We start from the raw sequence: 21,988 nt of genomic DNA, 5'->3' as shown, positions 1-21,988 counted from the left end.
TCGAACAATCCCCGGCAACAGCACCAAAAACTTGGTGCACAGACTTGTGATTCACACTTTTCACAACTCCAATGCAACTAACCAACAAGTGCACTAGGTCGTCCAAGTAATACCTTACGTGAGTAAGGGTCGATCCCACGGAGATTGTCGGCTTGAAGCAAGCTATGGTCATCCTTGTAAATCTCAGTAAGGTGGATTCAAATGGTTATAAGGTTTTAACAATTAAAAGATAAATAAAACATAAAATAAAATAAAGTTACTTATGTAATTCTTTGGTGGGAATTTCAGATAAGCGTATGGAGATGCTTTGTTGCTTCTGAATCTCTGCTTTTCTATTGCTTTCTTCCAACCATGCGTGCTCCCTTCCATGGCAAGCTGTAAGATCCTCTCAATGAAAATGGTCCTCTACAGTTTCTGCACGGCTAATCAACTGTCGGATTTCTCGTCTCAGATGAAAAATATCAGGTACAGCTACCGCATGGCTAATCATCTGTCAGTTCCCGCTAGCGTCGGAATAGGATCCATTGATCCTTTTGCACACTGTCACTTGCGCCCAACATTCGCAGGTTTGAAGCTCTTTACAGTCATCCCTTCTCGGATCCTACTCGGAATACCACAGACAAGGTTTAGACTTTTCAGATCCCAAGAATGCTGCCAATGGTTCTAGCCTATACCACGAATATACCAATCTCATGGACTCGGTCCGTGTATTCGATATCCAAGAGAATATACTACGGCTGTCGTCCAATGACTACGTTGAACATCATGTAGACCGCTTGTGGCTGTCAGGCACGCGGATCTTGGCTAAGCGAGTAACGAAGATAGTGGGTGATTGTCACGGGTCACCCCTTCATTCTAACTTAACTGAATTAAGAACAAGAATATATCTTGGAGAAGAAGTAGGCGTGAATTGAATAGAAAAACAGTAGTAATTGCATTAATTCATGAAGAACAACAGAGCTCCACACCTTAATCTATGGGGTGTAAAAACTCCACCGTAGAAAATACATAAGTGAAAAAGGTCTAAGCATGGCCGTGAGGCCAGCCTCCAAACGTGTACAATAGTCTATGATAGCATAAGATATAAAATAAATCACTAAAAGTAGTTTTTATACTAAACTAGTAACTTAGGGTTACAGAAAATGAGTAACTAAGTACAGATAGTACAGAAATCTACTTTCGGGGCCCACTTGGTGTGTGCTTGGGTTGAGCATTTAAGCTTTTTCGTGCATAGGCTGTTCCTGGAGTTAAACGCCAGCTTTGGTGCCAGTTTGGGCGTTTAACTCCAATTCTGGTGCCAGTTTGGGCGTTTTACGCCAGAAAATATGGACTATTATATATTGCTGGAAAGCCCAGTATATCTACTTTTCAACGCAATTGAGAGCGCGGCAATTAGGCTTCTGTAGCTCCAGAAAATCTACTTCGAGTGCAGGTAGGTCAGAATCTAACAGCATCTGCAGTCCTTTTTCAGCCTCTGAATAAGATTTTTGCTCAGGTCCCTCAATTTCAGCCAAAAAATACCTAAAATCACAGAAAAACACATAATCTCATAGTAAAGTCCAGAAATGTGATTTTTGAATAAAAACTAATAAAAATATAATAAAAACTAACTAAAACATGCTAAAAACTATGTAAAAACAATGCCAAAAAGGGTATAAATTATCCGCTCATCACTCACCTTACCAACGGGAAATTGGGGCAAGACTCGGCAAGTCCACCGAGTTAATTTGATCCTAAACACCGAAATTGAACAATTTTTAACATAATTGCTCATATATTTTCAAAACTGAAACTGAGGAAATTAAGAAAGAAAACGTGGTTTTCTTACCTCCCAAGGTTCTGGGCTTTGTAGAGCTCGACGACGCGATCGCATGGCCGCAAACGGATCGTCAATCGGAGCTCCGGATTGAAAGTTACGGAGGATTGAAGCTATGCCAAGGGTTTGGAACCCTCTTCCCCATTTCCTTGCATGCTCCACGGGTTCTTCTTTGAAGAAGAAGAAGAATGAGCTGAACTCATTTTATTTAATGAAACGGTTGGGCCTATGGGTCCGGTTCGGCCCGTTCGGCCAAATCTTGGGCCGAATTCTTTGAAATTGGTGTCAAAATTCTCGTTTGGAAGAGCTCTATTCTATTTTAATATTAGATTTATATTTTTAATTTTCTTTATTAAAATTCAATTTATTGACTAATTATTCGCTAATTTCACGGGGTTTACATATCTGGTTTGATATCTTGTTTGTTCGTTTTTGTTTGTTTTGTTGTCATGGTGCTTGACTTATCTGTTTACCATTTCAGTTGAAAAAGCTCCCAATATTACGTCTAGTGGTTTGCAAGCTTTCTTTCGGTCAAAGAATGTTGAGAAATAAGGTTCGAGTAGTCAGGTTGCGGCTGAGGTGGGTGCCGAAGTGAATCAGGCGTCCCTGGTTAAGAAGGTTAGCTATAAGAGAAAGAGAGGGGAGAAGAAAGAGAAGGAAGTCGGTGGAGCTGAGGATAAGCTCGGTGGGAAAGGGGTTGACTTAGACCAGGTTAAGAGGTTCACTGATAACCAGAAGGTTTTACATAGGTATAGGGGGATGAAGACTTAACGTCTGTTTGGAGTGAACACTTCCCCTTCCCTATTGTTGCTGATGAACATGCTCAGAGTCCTTCTGATGTAAAGCTTATACATGATGATGGCGATGTTGGTGTTGCACAGTACCTGCATATATGCCTTTTTATTTTCGTTTTGGGTATTTTTGTTGAGTTTGCTTGACTAAAAACTATTGTATTTTTCAGGTGATGGGGGTTCAGCTGATGTGCATTGGTCACACTCAGGAGCTCAAGCATGCTCGGGACTCCTTCGATAGAGCTTCTATGACTCAGTTGATGCAGGATAATGTGGAAAAGTCGAGTAAGCTGCGTGATACTCTTGACTTGGTAAATTCGTTGCAGGAGAGGTTGACAGCTTATGAAAATGCTGAAAAGGATTTGAAGGAGAAAAATGTATCTCTTGAGGCTAGACTGGTGGTGCTCGGCGTGGAGCAGAAACAGGCCGAGACTGAGAAAAAAGATCACGGCCTGGAGATGTTTGCAGCTGGTTTTGAGAGGGCTGTGGAGCAGGCTAAGCTCTTGGCTTCCGAAGTTGATCTGTCCAGGATGGACCCCTGCAAGGTTGTTGTGGATGACCAGTTAGTAGAAGATGATGAAGATAGCATTGAGGGAGAGGGTGAAAATGTTGGTGCTCCCTGATTTTAGTTTGTTTGCTATGTGATGGTAAAACTCGTAGTTTGTTTTTTTTTTTTTTGTAATATTTAACAAGTTTAGATTTGGATTTTGTGCGTTATAGCACTTGTTTGATTTCCTTTTAGGTGGAAAACATTTGGAATTGGTTTTGATTGAAGTATACTTTTTGGGTTTTGTTATAATCTTACGATGATTGTTAATATTGGATTGCATGTTTGTATGACATGTTCGATTTTGTGGAAAATGCCTTTGAGTACTCATACTTTTGAGTTAGTATTGTTTGTTGACAGTACTCGGTCGAGTAGAATGTGAAATAAAACATAGATAATAAGTAATGTTTGTATTGTAAGATGATGAACGAAAGAAGTGCGGGGTGGTGTGCCTCATTAAAACCTCTCCAGCAAAACCCTCCTTAGGGATAAAATCTGGTAGTAGAAAAAAGAGTGAATCACCATGTACGACTTATAGACTAACTGAAATACATATTTAAAGAAGTTATGTTCCAACTGTTTGGTAGGATAGTTCCATTGAGTTTTGTAGCTTGTAAGCTCCTTTGCCGATGAATTTATGAATTCGGAATGGGTCATCCCAGTTGGCGCTGATCTTGCCATGTCTTGGTGGTCGTTGTACGTCCTCTATTTTTCTGAGGATGAGGTCGCCTTCTGAAAATGTCCTTGATTTGAGTTTTTTGTTGTATTTTTGGGCTATAGCTCGTCTAGTTGCTAGTTGTTGTAGTGTTGACTTGTTTCGGCTTTCTTCGACGAGGTCAAGCTCGGTTCTTCTATTTTCAGTGTTGTCGTTTTCATTGACATTTATAGCTCTGGGATTCTGTAGAGAGATCTCGATGGGTAGCATGGCATCACATCCGTATACCAACCTAAAAGGGGTTTCCTTTGTTGATGATTGTTCCGTTGTGTTATAGCTCCACAGTACCTTAGAGATAAGCTCAGCCCATTCTCCTTTTGAGTCTTCGAGTTTCTTTCTAAGTCCTTGTAAAATGACCTTATTGGCAGCTTCGGCTAGCCCATTAGTTTGTGGATGTTCGACAGATGAGAACTGTTGAACTATTTTGAAATTTTGTAAGAAGTTTGTGAATTTTTTATCTACAAATTGTCTACCGTTATCAGTAATAATGGATTGAGGAATACCGAATTGGCATAGTTTGTTTTTCCATACAAAAGAAATCATTTTTTCGGAAGTTATTTTTGCCAATGGTGTTGCCTCTATCCATTTTGTAAAATAATCAATGGCGACAATTAAAAATTTAACCTGGCCTGGAGCGGGTGAAAAAGTTCCGAGGATATCTAGCCCCCACTTGTTGAACGGCCAGGATACCTCGGACGCATGTAACTGCTCGGCTGGGTTGTAGATAATTGGTGCGTGACGTTGGCAGTGATTACAATGTTTAACTTTGTTCATGCAATCTTGTTGTGACGTCGGCCAATAATAACCTGCTCGGAGGATTTCGGCAGCTAAGCTTTGTCATCCTATGTGTGTTCCACAGACGCCTTCATGAACTTCGTTCATTGCCAGTTCGGCTTCTGCCGTGTTTAGACATTTTAGGAGAGGTCTTGTGAAACCTTTTTTGTATAGTTCGGTTCCGAGTATTGTGTAGAAACTTGCTCTTCTTTTGAATTTTCTTTTATTTTGAATATTGTTGGGTATGCTACCTGTTTGCAAGTAAGTTATGAAAGGTGATCGCCAGTCATCTTCCTGCGAGATACTTGAAGTCATTGTTAGCATAACACTAGGTTCGTCAAGCGTTAGTTGAGATAATATAGGTGTCGTGTTTTGACTTCTTGTTGTTGCTAATTTTGAAAGGATATTTGCTCTATCATTTTATTCCCGAGGTATGTAGGATATATTGAATTTTTTAAAACTATTGACAAGGTTATTGACAATGGTGTTGTATTTTTCTAATAGTGGATCATTTACCTAGAAATTACCTGTTACCTGTTGTACCACCAGTAAGGAATCGCATTTGACGTTTAGCTGCTTTATGCCATTGTGTGGGCCAATCGCAGTCCTGCTATTAGCGCTTCGTACTCTGCTTGGTTATTGCTTGCGTGAAAATTGAATTGTAAGGATTGTTCTAAGGCTGTTCCTTGTTCATCTTCAAGTAGTATTCCTGTTTCGGAGCCCTTGCTGTTTGAAGCTTCGTCGACATATAGTGTCCATTTATTCTCTGTAGGGCTTGGTTCTTTTAAGGTGAGTTCTGCGATGAATTCGGCTAGTGCTTGGAATTTGATGGCTCCTCGGGACTGGTATTGGATGTCGTATTCTGACAGCTCGATCGACCATTTGATTAATCTTCCTGCCAGTTCGGGCTTTGTTAGAATTTGCCTTAGGGGTTGCTCAGTTCTGACCACAATGGTGTGGCTTTGGAAGTAATGTCGTAAGCGTTTCGCTGTTGTTACAAGAGCCGGAGCCAATTTTTCTAGCTTCGGGTATCGGACCTCGACATTCTGAAGAGATTTGCTGACGAAGTATACCGGGTGTTGTTGTCTTCCTATTTCTGTTACTAAGGCAGAACTGACAGCATGATTAGTAACAGATAAATAGAGATAAAGTGGTTTACCGACTTCTGGTGTTTGAAGGATTGGTGGTTCTGATAGTATGGTTGAGCTCGGCGAAGGCTTCTTCGCACTCTTTGGTCCATTTGAACTTTTGTTGTTTTCGTAGAGTCTTGAAAAAATGGTGTGACTGGTGAGCTATGAGAGGTAAAAATCTGGCCAGCACTGCAAGTCGGCCAGTTAATTGTTGAACTTCTTTGACCGTCCTTGGGCTTCTCATGTTAAGGATTGCTTGGCATTTTTCGGGGTTTGCTTCAATACCTCGACAAGTTAGCATGAAGTCGAGGAATTTCCCACTTTGAACTCCAAACGCGCACTTTTCTGGATTGAGCTTCATATTGTATGTTCGAAGTTATTGGAATATTTCCGTCAAATCATTAACGTGGTCTACTGCATGCGTTGATTTTGCCACCATGTCGTCGACATAGACTTCTATGTTCCGGCCAATTTGGTTTGTAAAGATTTTGTCCATAAGTCTTTGATAAGTAGCACCTGCATTTTTGAATCCGAATGACATAACCTTATAGCAGAAATTACCATTGTTAGTGATAAAAGCAGTTTTATCTTGGTCAGCCGAATGCATTAGTATTTGGTTATAGCCAGAATAAGCATCCATGAAACTTAAACATTGGAAGCCAGAAGAACTGTCAACCAATTTATCAATGCACGGGAGGGGGGTATGCGTCCTTTGGACAGGCCTTATCGAGGTCTGTGTAGTCCACACACATCCTCCACTTACCGTTGTTCTTTTTTACCATTACCATGTTGGCTAACCACGTGGAGTATCTGAGCTCCTTGATGAAGCCAGCGCTTAGGAGCTTTTGTGTTTCCTCTAGGGAGGCTGCCTTTTTGTCTGTACCGAGGTGTCTTTTCTTCTGGGCTATAGGTCGGATTGATGGGTTGATTGCTAGCTTGTCACAGATGACGTTGGGGTCTATCCCTGGCATATCTGCTGGGGTCCATGCGAATAGGTCGACATTGTGCCTTAAGAGCTCGGTTAATTGATTTCGTTCTTCATTTTTTAGTGCGTTGCCGAGGTATGTATATTTTTCTTCCCCGGCCATTAGTTGAACCTTAGTAAGGTCGTCTGTTGGCATAGGTTGTTTTTGATAGTTGGTTCTAGGGTCCAGGTCAGCCAAGGGAGGTTGTTGTTCTGAATTATATATTGCCTGGACGTATTGCTTCTCAGGCCGTTTTGATTGTTTGTTCTTCAGGATTGCGTTATAGAAGTGCCTGGCTTCTTTCTGGTCTCCGTGGATGGTTATGACTTTGTTATCCTGCGAGAGAAACTTAACACACAAATGCATAGTAGAAACAATAGCATTGAATGCATTTAAGGAAGGTCTGCCCATAATGATATTATAAGGGCTTTTGCAATCGACAACGAGGTACTGTATATCTATGGTTTTACTGTCAGGATAATTTCCAAAAGTAGTTTGTAACTAGATGTAACCTCAGATGGAAACTCGCTCACTTGAGAAACCTACCAGTTCTCCAGATGAGGATTGGAGGGACTTGTCACTCAGTTTCATCTTTTGGAATGTTGAATAAAATAACACGTCAGCGCTGCTCCCTGGATCCATCAGAATCTTCTTCACTAGTGGCTCTCCGACCTGTGCTGTGATGACGACGGGGTCGTCCAGGTTGCGGTCGGCTGCTTTGTAGTCTTTAGGGATGAACGAGATTTCTAGTTTGTCTTTGTTGATGGGTTGAGACGAGGTTGACTTTGTCATAGTCATCATAGCTCAGTATGACCTTTTTCTTGCCGATTTTGTACATCCGCCACCTGCAAAACCACCAAAAATACAATTTATTATTCTGCGAAGTGGATTGATATCACTGTCTACCTTTTTCTCTTTATCTCGGAAATTGTCAGTTGTTTTAGTTTGTTGGCCAAGGTCTTCTGTATTCCATTTTCGTCCGCGGCTATCGATATATTTGTCCAATAGTCCTTGGCAGGCTAGTTTCTCGAGGACATCTTTTGCTATTACACAGTCATCTGTGGTGTGTCCATACTTCTGGTGGAAGGCGCAGTATTTGGATTTATCTACGTATCGCTGGTCTTGATATGTACCGGCCCTGTTTGGAGGTTTGATGAGTTTTGAGTGTTGGATATCTTTTATGATGTCTTCCCTTTTTGTATTAAGGGGAGTGTAGCTGTTGAATTTAGGTGTCAGTCTGAATGAGCTCTGGTCTGTTCTACTGCTTGAAAGCTTGTTCCGTCTTTCGTCCTCCCTATTCGAGGTAGGCTTTTCCGCTCTTCGCAGTGCTCTGAATTTCTCAATTTCGATCTGAGTTGTTGCTTTTTCTCGGAATTAAGCCAGAGTTTTTGGTTTTGCTACGACTATGGATTCTTGGAATTTCCCTGAGCGAAAACCGCTTTTTAGGGTGTGGAGGTGGACTTCAGGGTTTAGGTTGGGTATTTCATTGGTTGCTTCTGCGAACCTGGTCATGTAGTCTTTCAGGCTTTCATTCAGCCCTTGTTTGATACTGCTCAGGTAGTCAGAGTCGTGGACATATATCTTGGATGCGGCAAAATGATTGACGAAGTGGTCGGCCAGCTCGTCGAAATTGGAGATGGAACATTCGGGGAGGTTGGAGAAACAAATTAGGGCGGCTCCATCCAGAAAGGTTGGGAAGGTGTGGCATAAGATCGGATCGGATTCTTTGTTCATAAACATCATAGTGTGGAATTTAGTGACATGGACATTTGGGTCTCCTATTCCTTGGTAGGGTTTTAGAGTTGATGGCAGGGTGAAGTTTTTGGGCATTTCGAAGCTCATGACCTCTTTTGTGAAGGGGTTGGTTCTTTTGGTGGTTGTTTTCGGGGGATTAGGTATAGTGTGTTTTGTCTCTGATGTATGCTCATCGTTATTGTCTTTGTTTTCGGTATTCTTGTGTTCTCCTCCCCTTACTATGGTCGTGCTGCTTCTGGCGTAAGAGTTCAGCCATTCTCTGGTTCTCGGCCCTGAGGGCCTCATTGATCGCCAGGAGTTCGGCTTGGTTGGTACTCGAGGGAGCATGACTGTGCTCGTCCGCCATTTGTTGTGGCCTGCAAAAACGAGTAGAAAATGTATAGAGTAGAGGGTTGTGGGGTTAGAAAAAATCGAGGACCCCACGGTGGGCACCAAGTGTTCCTGTGTAAATCTGGGTGTTCTGAGGTATAGCTCGTCCTGACGGAGCTCAGACCAGCTTTCCTTGGAACGAAAGGATGGAACGTAATCTGCTTGCTGAGGAGGTAGCGTTGGGCACCTGAAAAGGAACTCCAACACTCAAGTAAGTAAGAGTATGAAATAATTCAGGGTAAAATTGAATGTATTACGTATCTGTGACTAAGTAGGTCATTCGTATATATAGGGGTAGTCTTAGGTGGTTATGCATATCCTTGATGCTTGTTTTGCGGAGTCTCTTGGTAATGTTCTGATATTTGAGATTCTAACGGTCTGATTAGAGAGATTTTTTTTTGGGGGTATCTCTTTTAATATATATTATGTACTAATAGTTAATTTGGTAGCTAAATTTTAGTTACACATTGCTCGAAAGTCGTCACTTTATGCAACAATGTATTGTGACTATTAAGAAAACTGAAGACTGCAAATAAGGACGTAGCAAGTTCATAATGAAATCGGAAAGTTTGAATAGTGATGAACTAATTTGAAGAGGGAGGATTCTTTTCTTGGTAAACTTTTTTACTTTGCAAAAACAGAGAATGCTATGTCACCTCCATGATTAGTCTCCATGATATAATTTACATATAATTAGTCAATGCAAAGTTATGCTAGTTGCCTTAGGAAATTAGAAATTACTTGTTATTAGATTGAAATGCAAATCCGCATTCTTACACTGTAATCATCCCTGGTTCAATTCACCTCACTCCTCACCTTGTGTCATTCTTGTGAGAATTCTTTTTTTCAGGTTCATGGGCTTGAATTTTATCTCATTCTTAAGGGCTTTTAAGTGCGAACCAAACAAGGTAACGTTATTTTACGGGCGTATAAGCGAAACCTAAGAAGCAATGTCCCCAAAGGCATACTCTGGGCCCGTCTGAGGAACGAAAATGGCAAGTGGAGTGGTGGCTTCTCTTATTTTATTGGCAATCATACTGCTTTTAGAGCTTAACTATGGGAAATTGATCAAGGATTAAATTTGGCCTAGACAATGAGATTTAAAAGAATCGTGGTTGAATATGGCTCCAGAGCAATAGAAACCTGCTAAAGCATCCAAATGATCTCATCAGAAATATTCAAAACTGAAAAAATACACATTGAGAGATTCATTTTGTATATATCTATAGAAGACAATAAATATGCTAATCATCCAATGCACAAAAGTTTAGTGTTAGATCAAGGTCTCCACTTTTGAGATATTCTTCCTAAAAAAATAGTTACCATCCTTTTTGATGATGAACAAGGGAACTCTTTGTCCAATTTTTGTTTTTGGACGGACTCTTTGCCCCGTTTGGTTTGTACTTAAGCCTCATCTTTTGGATTTTAGTCCCATCTTACCAGAAAAAAATAAAACCACTCAGAAATTAGTTCAAGGAATGCTAGTTTCATAAAAATGTTACTTGTGAAATTCTTTAGTTATTTAACAAATTAGTATATAAAAATAAAATATCTTTTTCTAGTACTAAATAAATCATTAGAATTTAGAAATGAATCATAATATGAAATTTATATTGAGTTATTGACTAATATAATACTGATTTTGTAAGAGTTTAATTTTGATGTATTAAATGTTTTACACCGTCGGTCAATCATATTTATTTTTTTGGATGACCATTCACGTGGTTAAGATAAAAATATAATTATTTTTGTCAATATACCATTATGTGATTGGATGTATGTATAAAATTATTTTACACTGACAATATATCAAAAATATTTATTTTTAAAATTCCTTGATTTTTCAAGCTTTTTAAAATTTCTGAATCCTTCCTACAAAGGGTATAATATTATATTTGCAAGTGGGAAGTGTAAAAGTTAAGCCTTTTCGTGTCATGAAATTGACATGGAAAATGGAAGTGTTGCACAAAGGCAACTAAAGTATATTGACTATCTTAGCATCCCTTATGTTACGTTTCTTTTTCTCATTTCCTAATCTTTTCCAACATTCTCAATTATTTGATTTAATTTCTCACAAGTTGTTCCTCGACAGTGTCAGGGTGGGGCGGTCCATACCCCACTAATAACGTTGTTGGTCCACAAGAAAAAACGACGATATATAGAATATTTAAATTACGAGAAATAATTATACGCTTTTAGAATGTATTTAATGTGTTATTTTATTAATATTTAAAACTACACAATTATAAATTTGTAATCATTAAAAATAAAAAGTTGTGATTATAATGATAGTTATTAATATAGGAGGATGTTCTCACAAAGACGCATAAAACGTTTTTTTGTAAAGATACTTATGTGTCACATTATTATTGGACGTATTAATAAATCAGTTATTTTTGAATTTCTTAACAAACTAGAATAAAACCGATTTTTTTTATAACAATAACAATAAACCCAATTGTTATCAGATCCGGTCGAACTGACCAATTTACATAACTCATTGAATCATGGGCTTTTTTTAAAAAAAAAAATCAGAAATATATTTGTCTTTTTATCAAAAAATTTAAACATGATTCGGTTTAGATTGTGTAAATCGGTCGGACCAAATCTGGTATAATAATTATAGTGCGGACAATTGGGTTTATTATTGTTACTATAATAAACTGATTTTGTTTTAGTTTATTAAAAAATAAATTATTAACTGGTTTAATAAAGATGTCCAATAATATGATAACACATGTAAACATCTTTAAAAAAAGACATTTTTAGTGTCTTTATCGAAGTGGTCTCCATTAATATATTATACTTATAGAGTTCCAACTTGAAACCCGAAGACTCCCCAATGAGTTCTTTTGGCGCGATCAAATTTGGTTAAGATCTTTCTTGTTCTTCGTGGTCCCCAACTAAGTGGGGCCATAGTTTTTTTAAAAACAAAAAAAAAATAAAGAAAGAAAGTGGCTTTAAGCCTCGAGGAAGAGAGAAAGGAAGCATGAAGCTTCATTCTTTGAATGAAAAGAAAAACGGCGTCAAGGGAGAAGAGAAAATTTGGGGGAAAAGAGCAAGCTATCTTGATCTGATTAATTTGGTAAATGCGTTCTATTTCTTATGAAATTTTAGTATGTTATTCTTGGTGTAGAGATAAACATTAGGATATAACTTGTTAGTTGTATTACCTTTTCTTTTGCCTAATTTGAGATACCCACTTTGTGAAAGGTTTATGTTGATTCCATCAGTTTTGATGTATTTTGTTGATTGTTGTGATGCCCTAGTGTTACTAGGAAGACTGATTGAGTACCCATTATTCTAAAAGTGGAAGATTTTTCTGGATTAGGTCTCGTGGGCTTTTGTCCCTCTTTTGAGGTTTTTCCCATGTTAAAATTATGGTGTCTGATTATTTAATTTCTATCATTATATTTGCTGCTTAGAATATCTTCGGTATTGCCTATTTAATCGCACAGGTTGTGGGAAAATTATTTTTCGTGCTTCCGCTATTAGACAGGTTCTCGTTTAAACCTTTGTTGAGTTGCTTTAGCTGTTAGATAGGTTCTCGTTTGAACCTTTGTTGAGTTTTTCCCAACAAAGTGGTATCTAGAGCTCTGGTTGTTTATCTCTGTGCTGATTAAATGGAGGAAAATACTTATGGGCCAAATATGGTCAAACTGAATTCCCAAAATTACTCGATTTGGAAGACCCTCATGGAAGATATGTTGTATAACAAGAACTTTTATGATCCTGTGGAGGGGGATAAATCCAAAGGTACCAAATCCGATGCTGAATGGAAGAAGCTGAATCGAAAGGTAGTTGCTTTAATTAGGTAATGGCTTAATCTTAGCGTGTATCCACATGTTGACACCGAAATGAATGCCGAGAAGATGTGGAACAAATTGAAGGAGTTATATGAGAGAAAGAATATGCAAAACAAAGCATTCTTGATTAGGAAGTTGGTCAATATGAAGTATATTGAAGGCAAATCAATGTCGGAGCACTTGAGCATTTTCCAGGAGACGGTGAACCAACTGACAAATAATGAAATCACTTTGAATGATGAGTTGCAAGCCTTGTTGTTGTTGAGCTCTTTGCCTGATAGTTTGGAAGTTCTGGTTGTGACACTGACTAACTTAGCTCCAAATGGGAAGTTGACGTTAGCAATGGTTAAAGAGAGCATGTTGAATGAAGAAGCCAGAAGAAGAGAGCGAGGTTTGACTAATGCCTCCTCCCAGTCAGAAGCACTTGTTTCAGAGTCATGGGGGAGAAGTCAAAGTAGAAAACCTCACAGTTCCGACAAGTCAGAGAGTCGAAGCAAGTCAAGAGGAAAGTACAAGCCAAGAAAGGAGTTCATTTGTCACCATTGTTGCAAGGCAGAACATATCAAGAGGTATTGTAGGTTCTTGAAAAGAGAACAATCAAGGGGAAGAAATGAAGACAAAGGTAAAGATAGTGATAAAGAAACTGCTGCTATTGTTTATGAAGGTGTTCTTATCACATATGATGAAAATTATATGAATCTTGTCTATGATGATTCCACTTGGATTATGGACTCTGGTGTCTCATGTCATGTAACACCGAGGCGTGAATTTTTCACTTCCTATACTGCTGGAAATTTTGGCAAGATCAAATTGGGAGATAAAGGAGTGTGTGATATCATTGGTATGGGTGATATGTGGCTTGAAACTAACATGGGATGCAAGTTGCAATTGAAGAACGTTAGGCATGCGCCAGATATGTGGTTCAATCTTATTTTAGTGAAGGCATTGGATCAAGATGGGTATTGCACTTCCTTTGGTAGTGGAAAATGCAAGATTACCAAAGGGGCTCTCATTATTGCTAAAGAAGATTGACATAGGAAAATTGTCGGCAAAGAATTTCTCAATGAAATTTCGTTGCAAGCATAGTTCTAAACCAACAATTAAAACTCAATCAAAATTTAATTTGTTTCTCACTAAAGTAAACCCAATAAAAATAAACCGAAGTATTAAACCTTGGGTCGTCTCTCAAGGAATTGCAGGAAAGTGTAGTTATTATTGGTTATGGAAAAGTATCTTTTTGGGTTTTGTAATAAGAGACAAGTAATGTAAATAACAAGTAAATAAAATAACAACTAAGGAAAGTCCTAGCAAGAATTGATAATTGAAATTCCTATCCACATTATTATAGTCACTTGTGATGGTAATTGCCTTTTGCTCTCACTTAGTTAACCTCTAACAATTGAAGGTAAGTCAAATGAGCAATTCAATTTGAGTTCACAAGTCCTAATCAAAGATTAGAGTTAGTGAAGTTTAAGTCAAGTAGCAACTTTCAATCACCAATCAACAAGAGAGTTTGATAACTCAAGAGTCTCCATATAATCAATCCAAGTTAAGAACGTAAAAAGCTAAATTAAAACCCACCCAAGCATTTTGTCAAACACTTGGAAGGCATAACATAAAAACATAAAAACCAACCCTAAACCCTAAACCTAAACCTAGAGAGAGGAGAGAGCCTCTCTCTCTAGAAAACTACATCTAAACCTAATAATCTTGTATGAAGTGTGAATGAATGATTCCTTTTTCCAGCTCCACTCTGCAGCCTCTAATCGGTATTTTCGGGCCTGAAATTGGCTTAAAAAAGAGCCCAGAAATCGCCCCCAGCGTTTTCTGCCAATTGCAGCACGTGCCGCTCTGTCACGTGTACGCGTCATTTGAACAAATTTCTTGTCACGCGTACACGTCATCCACGCGTACGCGTCGTTTGACTGATGCGTAGGTCACCCGTACGCGTCGTCCACACGTGCGCGTTGCTGCCAGCTTCTCCAAAATTCAATTTCTTGTGTTCCTTCCACTTTTGCATGCTTCCTTTCCATCCTCTAAGCCATTCCTGCCCCAGAAAACCTGAAATCACTTAACACACATATCACGACATTGAATGGTAATAAGAGAAGATTAAAAATTGGTAATTTAAGGCCAAAGAAGCATGTTTTCAATCAAAGCACAGAATTAGGAAGAAAAATGTAAAACATGCAATTTATATGCATAAGTGTGAGAATAATGGATAAAATCCACTCAGTTTAGCATAAAATATACCACGAAATAGTAGTGCATCAAAGACAATAGTCTCACCCCTCTCTACCAGTTGCAAGCAAAATTGTGCAAATAAGTGATGTATGTTGCTGATGATTCCTCTTCTGATTTGTGGCATATACGTCTTGGTCACTTGAGCGAGAAAGGGCTAAGCGTCTTAGCCAAGAAGCACTCACTTCTCATGAAAGGTACAACTTTAAATACTTGTACTCATGGTTTTGTTGGAAAGCATGCTAGAGTATCATTTCATAGTTTTGGACCTCATAGGAGATCACATGTTCTAGATTTAGTTCACACTGATGTTTGCACTATAGATGCTAAGATACTAGGTGGTGCATCATACTTTGTTACTTTTATTGATGATTATTCTCGAAAAGTGTGGGCTTTTGTTTTGAAATCTAAAGACCAGGTGCTCGGTATCTTCAAACACTTTCATGCAAGTGTTGAAAGAGAAACAGGAAGGAAATTAAAATGTGTTCGAGCAGATAATGGTAGTGAATACAGGAGTCCGTTTGAAGAGTATTGTAAAGGACATGGAATCAAGCTTGAGAAGACGGTTCCTAAGACTCCTCAACAAAATGGAGTTGCAGAGAGAATGAATCGCACTATCAATGATAGAGTCAGGTGTATGCTCTCTCATGCAAAGTTGCCTAAATCCTTTTGTGGTGAAGCGATGAGGATTGCAGTAGATTTGATCAACCTTTCTCCTTTGGTTCCACTAAATGGTGATGTTCCAGAGAAGGTTTGGAGAGAGAAAGATGTCTCCTATAGTCACTTACGAGTGTTCGGCTGCAGGGTTTTTGTTCACATTCCAAGAGATGAATGGTCTAAACTTGATAAGAAGTCAAAGCAGTGTATCTTCATGGGTTATGGTCACTGACTTTGATTACAGATTATGGGATCTGGTGAGCAAAAAGATAATTAGAAGGCGAGATGTGATTTTTCTTGAAGACCAAACTATTAAAGATCTTGAGAAGACAGATAAGCCAATAATAACTGTTAGACGTTCTATTGATGATGAACCTGGTCCTTTCACTAGACCTCTTGTTGATGGGGGAGATGTACAAGTTGATAATGATGGTGATGATTTGCATGATGAACCTACACCTCAACCTGAGGTACCAGATGTTGAAGTTTCACCTGAACCACCAGTTGAACCTGAATTGAGAAGATCTACTAGAGAGCGTCATCCTTCTCAGAAATACTCTCCTCATGAGTATGTGATGAACACTGAGATTGGGTATCCAGAGAGCTACCAGGAAGCTATGTCTGATGAGCATAAGGAAGATTGGTTGAAGGCCATGCAAGAAAAAATGACATCCTTGCATGAGAATCATACTTTTGAATTGGTGATGCTACCGAAGGGTAAAAGAGTATTTAAGAATAAATGGGTGTTCAAACTGAAAGCGGATCAAAATGTCTCACGGCCAAGGTACAAAACTCGATTGGTTGTGAAAGGCTTTGAGCAAAAGAAAGGTATTGATTTTGAGGAGATTTTCTCTCCAGTTGTGAAGATGTCCTCTATTCGAGTTGTGCTTGGATTGGCAGCTAACTTGAATTTAGAGGTTGAGCAGCTTGATGTGAAGACTGCATTCTTTCACAGTGATATAGATAAAGAAATCTATATGGAGAAACCAGAGGGTTTTGAGGTTAAAGGAAAGGAGCACCTTGTATGCAAGTTGAAGAAGAGCTTATATGGGCTGAAGCAAGCGCCAAGGCAGTGGTACACGAAGTTTGATTCCTTCATGGAAGGTCATGGATATAGTAAGACTTCTTCTGATCATTGTGTATATGTTAAGAAATTCTCTGATGGTGATTTTATAATTCTCTTGCTTTATGTTGATGACATGTTGATTGTTGGTCATGACACTAAGAAAATTGAAAGTCTTAAGAAAAACTTGAACATATCCTTTGCTATGAAGGATTTGGGTCCTGCAAAGAAAATCCTTGGCATGAGTATCACTCGTGACAGGAAGAATGGGAAACTGTGGTTGTCGCAGCAGAAGTACATTGAGAAAGTTTTAGAGAGGTTTATCATGAGTAATTCCAAACCTGTTAGTACTCCACTTGCTAGTCATTTTAAGCTGAGTCCGCAGCAATGTCCTACAAGTGAGTAAGAGAAAGCAAAAATGAAGAAGATTCCATATACATCTGCAGTTGGCAGTTTGATGTATGCTATGGTTTGTACCAGGCTAGATATTGCTCATGCCGTTGGAGTTGTTAGTCGATTTCTCTCTAATCCTGGCAAGGAACACTAGCAAGCAGTGAAGTGGATTCTCAGATACCTTAATGATACTTCCAGTGTTTGTTTATGCTTTGGGAGTGGCCAACCTATGTTGGATGGTTACACAGATGCGGATATGGCTGGAGATCTTGATTCAAGGAAGTCTACTTCTGGTTATATGATGACTTTTGCAGGGGGAGCTGTGTCATGGCAATCTCGACTTCAGAAATGTGTTGCTTTGTCTACTACAGAGGTAGAATACATTGCTGTTATTGAAGCTTCTAAGGAACTCTTGTGGATGAAGAAATTTCTACAAGAGTTAGGCATCAATCAAGAGAAGTTTATGTTATTTTATGACAGTCAGAGTGCTATCCGTCTCAGCAAGAATCTGACGTTTCATTTCAGATCGAAGCACATAGAGGTGAGGTATCATTGGATACGTCAAGTGCTTGAGATGAAGTCATATGCACTTATGAAGATCCATACTGATGATAATGGTTCAAATATGATGACTAAGAGTTTACCTGCAGTGAAGTTTGATTCCTACAAAGAGAAGGCGGGCTTGGTGGAGCAGCCTATCCCCACTTAAATTGGTGACGGAGAGATTTGTTGGTGGGTCCCCAACTAAGTGGGGCCCACAGTTTTTTTAAAACAAAAAAAAGGAAAGTGGCTTTAAGCCACGAGGAAGAGAGAGAGGATGTACGAAGCTTCATTCTTTGAATGAAAAGAAAAACGGCGTCGAGGGAGAAGAGAAAATTTGGGGGAAAAGGACAAGCTATCTTGACTCGATTGATTTGGTAAATTTGCTCCATTTCCTATGAAATTTTAGTATGTTATTCCTGGTGTAGAGATGAACATTAGGATATAACTTGCTAGTTGTATTGCCTTCTCTTTTACCTGATTTGAGATACCCACTTTGTGAAAGGTTTTTGTTGATTCTATCAGTTTTGATGATGTATTTTGTTGATTGTTGAGATGTCCTAGTGTTACTAGGAAGACTGATTGTGTACCCATTATTCTGAGAGTAGAAGATTTTTTTGGACTAGGTCTCGTGGGTTTTTTGTCCCTCTTTTGGGGGTTTTCCCACGTTAGAATTCTGGTGTCTGATTATTTAATTTCTGTTATTATATTTGCTGCTTGGAGTATCTTTGGTATTGCCTATTTAATCGCACAGGTTGTAGAAAAATTATTTTTGATGCTTCCGCTATTAGACAGATTCTCGTTTGAACCTTTGTTGAGTTGCTTCCGCTGTTAGACAGGTTCTCGTTTGAACCTTTGTTGAGTTTTTTCCAAAACTTGTCACCATGCCAACCGTGGAATAGAACTTAGAAGTAAAGGAATCGTAACAGACAATCATGTTTTCATAGAAAACGCCATTGTTCGCATTTAGATTTACCTAAGAAAGATTGTAGAAATATAGATAGGGAATGTTTCCCTTGAGGTACAAATAGAGTAATAAGAATATGTGAGTGAGTAAAATTATAGCTAGAGAGAGAAATCTAATACATTTGTTATTGAATGAGAATTGATCAAATGAGAAGTTTTATACAAGCACTATATATAGCAACTCAAGTAACACAACTATATTCAATTATATATGGTGTTTCCTACTATTCTATTCCTTCTCATATCTCTATGTGTATCATCTATTCAACTCTCAATCATTCTGTTCTCTCTTGTCATTTGTGTTCCTTTTTTGGAGTTTCCTTGATTATTAAGATATTAGCTAGCTTTTACTTTGAGTGTATGAGTTATCTTGCTTGTTGCATAATCTCTCACAAAATTTAAATCAAGTTTCAGAGGGCTTGGACTTTGAATGGAGAATTTGTGTTACTACTAACAAAACAACACTAGATTGTCACAATACAGAGTTAGTGCTATAAGGATTTCGACTCTGAGTTCTGTAATAAGTTCTAAATCCAATTCAACTACTGATGGATCTGCCATGACCTTATATCCTTAGTGCTGGAAACACTAAAAGGCACAAGTTGACATGCTATCATTTGAATTAATTAAGACACCTTACTAGCACAATAAGACAAATCCGACATTTAATTTCTAAAATTTGAACCTCCAAAGATAGAAAATTTAGTCAAAGAGGATAAAAGAGTTAGACACTGTGTACATCCAATTTGGCCTCCAGTTTTAGTTTTATTCACTTGAGTTCCTAAGAAATAGTGAAAGCCTCCCATATCTTTTGTTGCTAAAATAACTATAATGATGATGTGATGATAATATTATCCAGATGAAAACAGATGCATTAGACTTTGCAGCAATAGAAACAGGATGTTGTAAGACAGTAAGAAGCTTTCACTGAGAAGCTTTGTGGTTGTTTCATATACACTTGTTTAGCGAAATTGCATTGTTTATATCTAGTTGTCTAATGCTTCATGAATTTAGCAAAAATCTTGGTTTTTTGTAAGGAGACCTTATGTGGCAGAGGCAACAATTTCGATGTTTGATTTTCCATTTTGGTTTTATTGCTCTTGGTTCAAGTGTTGGTTGAGATTATCAAAGTTATCTATAACGAGTAGCTCGATCTAGTACAAAAGTAAAATATCAAAGCTTACAACCCAAGTGCAATCATGCTTGCTCATAACGTCGCCTTACACTTAAAGACCAAACACAAAGCAGTCCCTAAAGTTAAGTTCCTACTTCCTAGAAATGAGACCTAAGCTAATACTTGTGATTAAACTTCAAAGAGTGGAAAAGTTGGGCCAATCGTGCATTCTATTCTCTACATTATTTCAAAGATAGATAGCGACTCTCTTGTTTGCTTCTTAAAATGGGGCCTTAAGGAAATTAGTTGAAACTTAACAATTAACATAAACCCCTTCCTTACCCCACCCCCTATTTCCTTCTTTTTTTTTAATTGAAGCTACTAATTAATTACCAATTTCGATCTCTATTATCCTAATAAGTTGTCCTTCTAGTTACTTTATTTGCTAGTAAATTAAATTGATTTTATTTCGTGTTATTTAGATTAGAAAACTTAATATTGTCATTCAATTATAGGTTTCTAGTTTTACAAAAATCTTTAGATCATAAATGTTCCAATAAAATATTTTCTATATAAAAATTTAGGTAAATTTGCTAATATTAGTCTATTAGAATAAGGACCTAATTTTAGACTCTTCATTAAAAAACATAGATTATTCACTAAAACAATAGTCTTCAAATAAATAATAAAAATTAAGTGTTAAGTACAATTTTGGTCCTTAAGGTATAGGTCAAAAATTTTTTTTGTCTCCATCCTTTTTTTGCATACAAAATCGTCTCTAAGATTCAACGGAATTTTAAAATCGTCATTTTAGACAAACAAATTTTTTAAATAACTAAACTACCCCTTCTCTCTTTTCTCACCACCACCACCCCATACACTACCACTCCATCACCATTTGCACCAAGAAATAACCTTCAACAATAACCTCAAATAAATCAAAGTCAAAACAACAATTTATCACCAAAACCATCATCGTTAACAAAAAAATAAGAAAATCATCATCATCATTGTCAAAACAAACATTAACAAGAAAGGGAGGGAAGAGAAAGGGAGGGGAGGGAAAAGGCAGCAGAGGGCAGGGAGGGAAGAGGAAAAGAGGCACGGCGGTAATGCTAGAAACGCAAAGAATAACCACCACCTCCCCGACGACGACGAAAAATACGAGGGACACAATCACCACCTACCATCATCATCTCCAAAATTCCTTCAGCAACCACACCACAAAAATATACTGAGGCACCAAGTACACAAAAACTGATAAAACAGATCATACCAAAGACTCACTGTATAACTAACTTGAAACTTCACTTCCCTACACGCCAAACAAAAGAAAGCAAAGAAAAACCCCCTGAAACACGCCAAGGCCCAATGAGCTATTAGGATTAGGATTGAATAGTGAATAGACTAAACTCGAGGAATTCATCATGGAGTTAGCATCTGATTCGAAGAGGTTGTACTACATCACAGTAACCACACATCACAGTGTCCCAGCAAACAATGACATCAATTTTTCCCCCAAAGAAAATGAAATTGTGTGGGACGTATGGTTTAGAACCCTTGACATTAATACTATCAAACTGGGGGTTTGCACTTTTAGCAGAATTTGGAAAGAGGCAAGATTGGAAAGGGAGGGGATGCGAAGGGCGCCAGTGTAACACCTTACGCACAGAAAGCAGAAGCAAACCGGCTAGAAAATATATATATATATATATATATACACTACCCAAAAGACAAACCAAAAGATAAAGTACTAATCCTAATTCTCCGAATCAACCTCTAGGAGGGACAATACAACTTTTAATACAACAGTGGAGAATATACATACATACATACATACATCCTAAGTACGTAAAATAAAAATCCCAAAAGTAGATCTTTGCTTCTAAAGGAGTCTCCAACACACTCAACGAGGTGCCTCATGTCTTGCATATGAAAAACAACAAATACGTATGGAATGAGAACCGGGAGTTCTCAGTATTGTAACAGTACCCAATAGATAAGATGTAAGGCTCTGGAAAGCCGAAGGCAATCCTAAACTTCTACAACCTAGATCAAAGCCTAGAGCTCTCACTAACCAGTAATATGGTAATTCTACCTAGTGATTCTAATCTATCTCTTCAATTCCAATTCTCTACAAACCTCCCAATCACTAGTTTGGAACAAACCTCAGTGTCACCTTTACCAGCATGAGGGATCTCTCAAAGTAAACACATACAAGGCATACAAGTAATACATAGTTAAGAAAACAGATACATCAATTCACATAGCATATAAATATAGATAAACAATTAGGCAAACCTAAACACAATATGCATATCCAAACAAAATCATACAAATTCACAT

At 38.1% G+C, this 21,988-nt stretch overlaps 1 protein-coding gene across 1 annotated transcript in view; it reads left to right on the top strand.

Annotated features, from left to right (window-relative positions):
* LOC148563729 (uncharacterized) overlaps positions 1 to 3,230 on the top strand; it is a 57,157-nt gene extending 53,927 nt beyond the window's left edge. The window contains exons 2-3 of the mRNA XM_088486918.1: positions 2,370 to 2,527; positions 2,778 to 3,230. Coding sequence (XP_088343044.1) covers positions 2,370 to 2,527; positions 2,778 to 3,230 — 611 coding nt within the window. The remainder of the gene's footprint in view (positions 1 to 2,369; positions 2,528 to 2,777) is intronic.
* The last annotated feature ends 18,758 nt before the right edge of the window (positions 3,231 to 21,988 follow it).

The sequence above is a fragment of the Arachis ipaensis genome, chromosome B5, assembly GCF_059453495.1.
Source record: "Arachis ipaensis isolate K30076 ecotype BB chromosome B5, ASM5945349v1, whole genome shotgun sequence".
NCBI lineage: Eukaryota > Viridiplantae > Streptophyta > Magnoliopsida > Fabales > Fabaceae > Arachis > Arachis ipaensis.
This window is presented reverse-complemented; position numbering and strand designations above follow the sequence as displayed.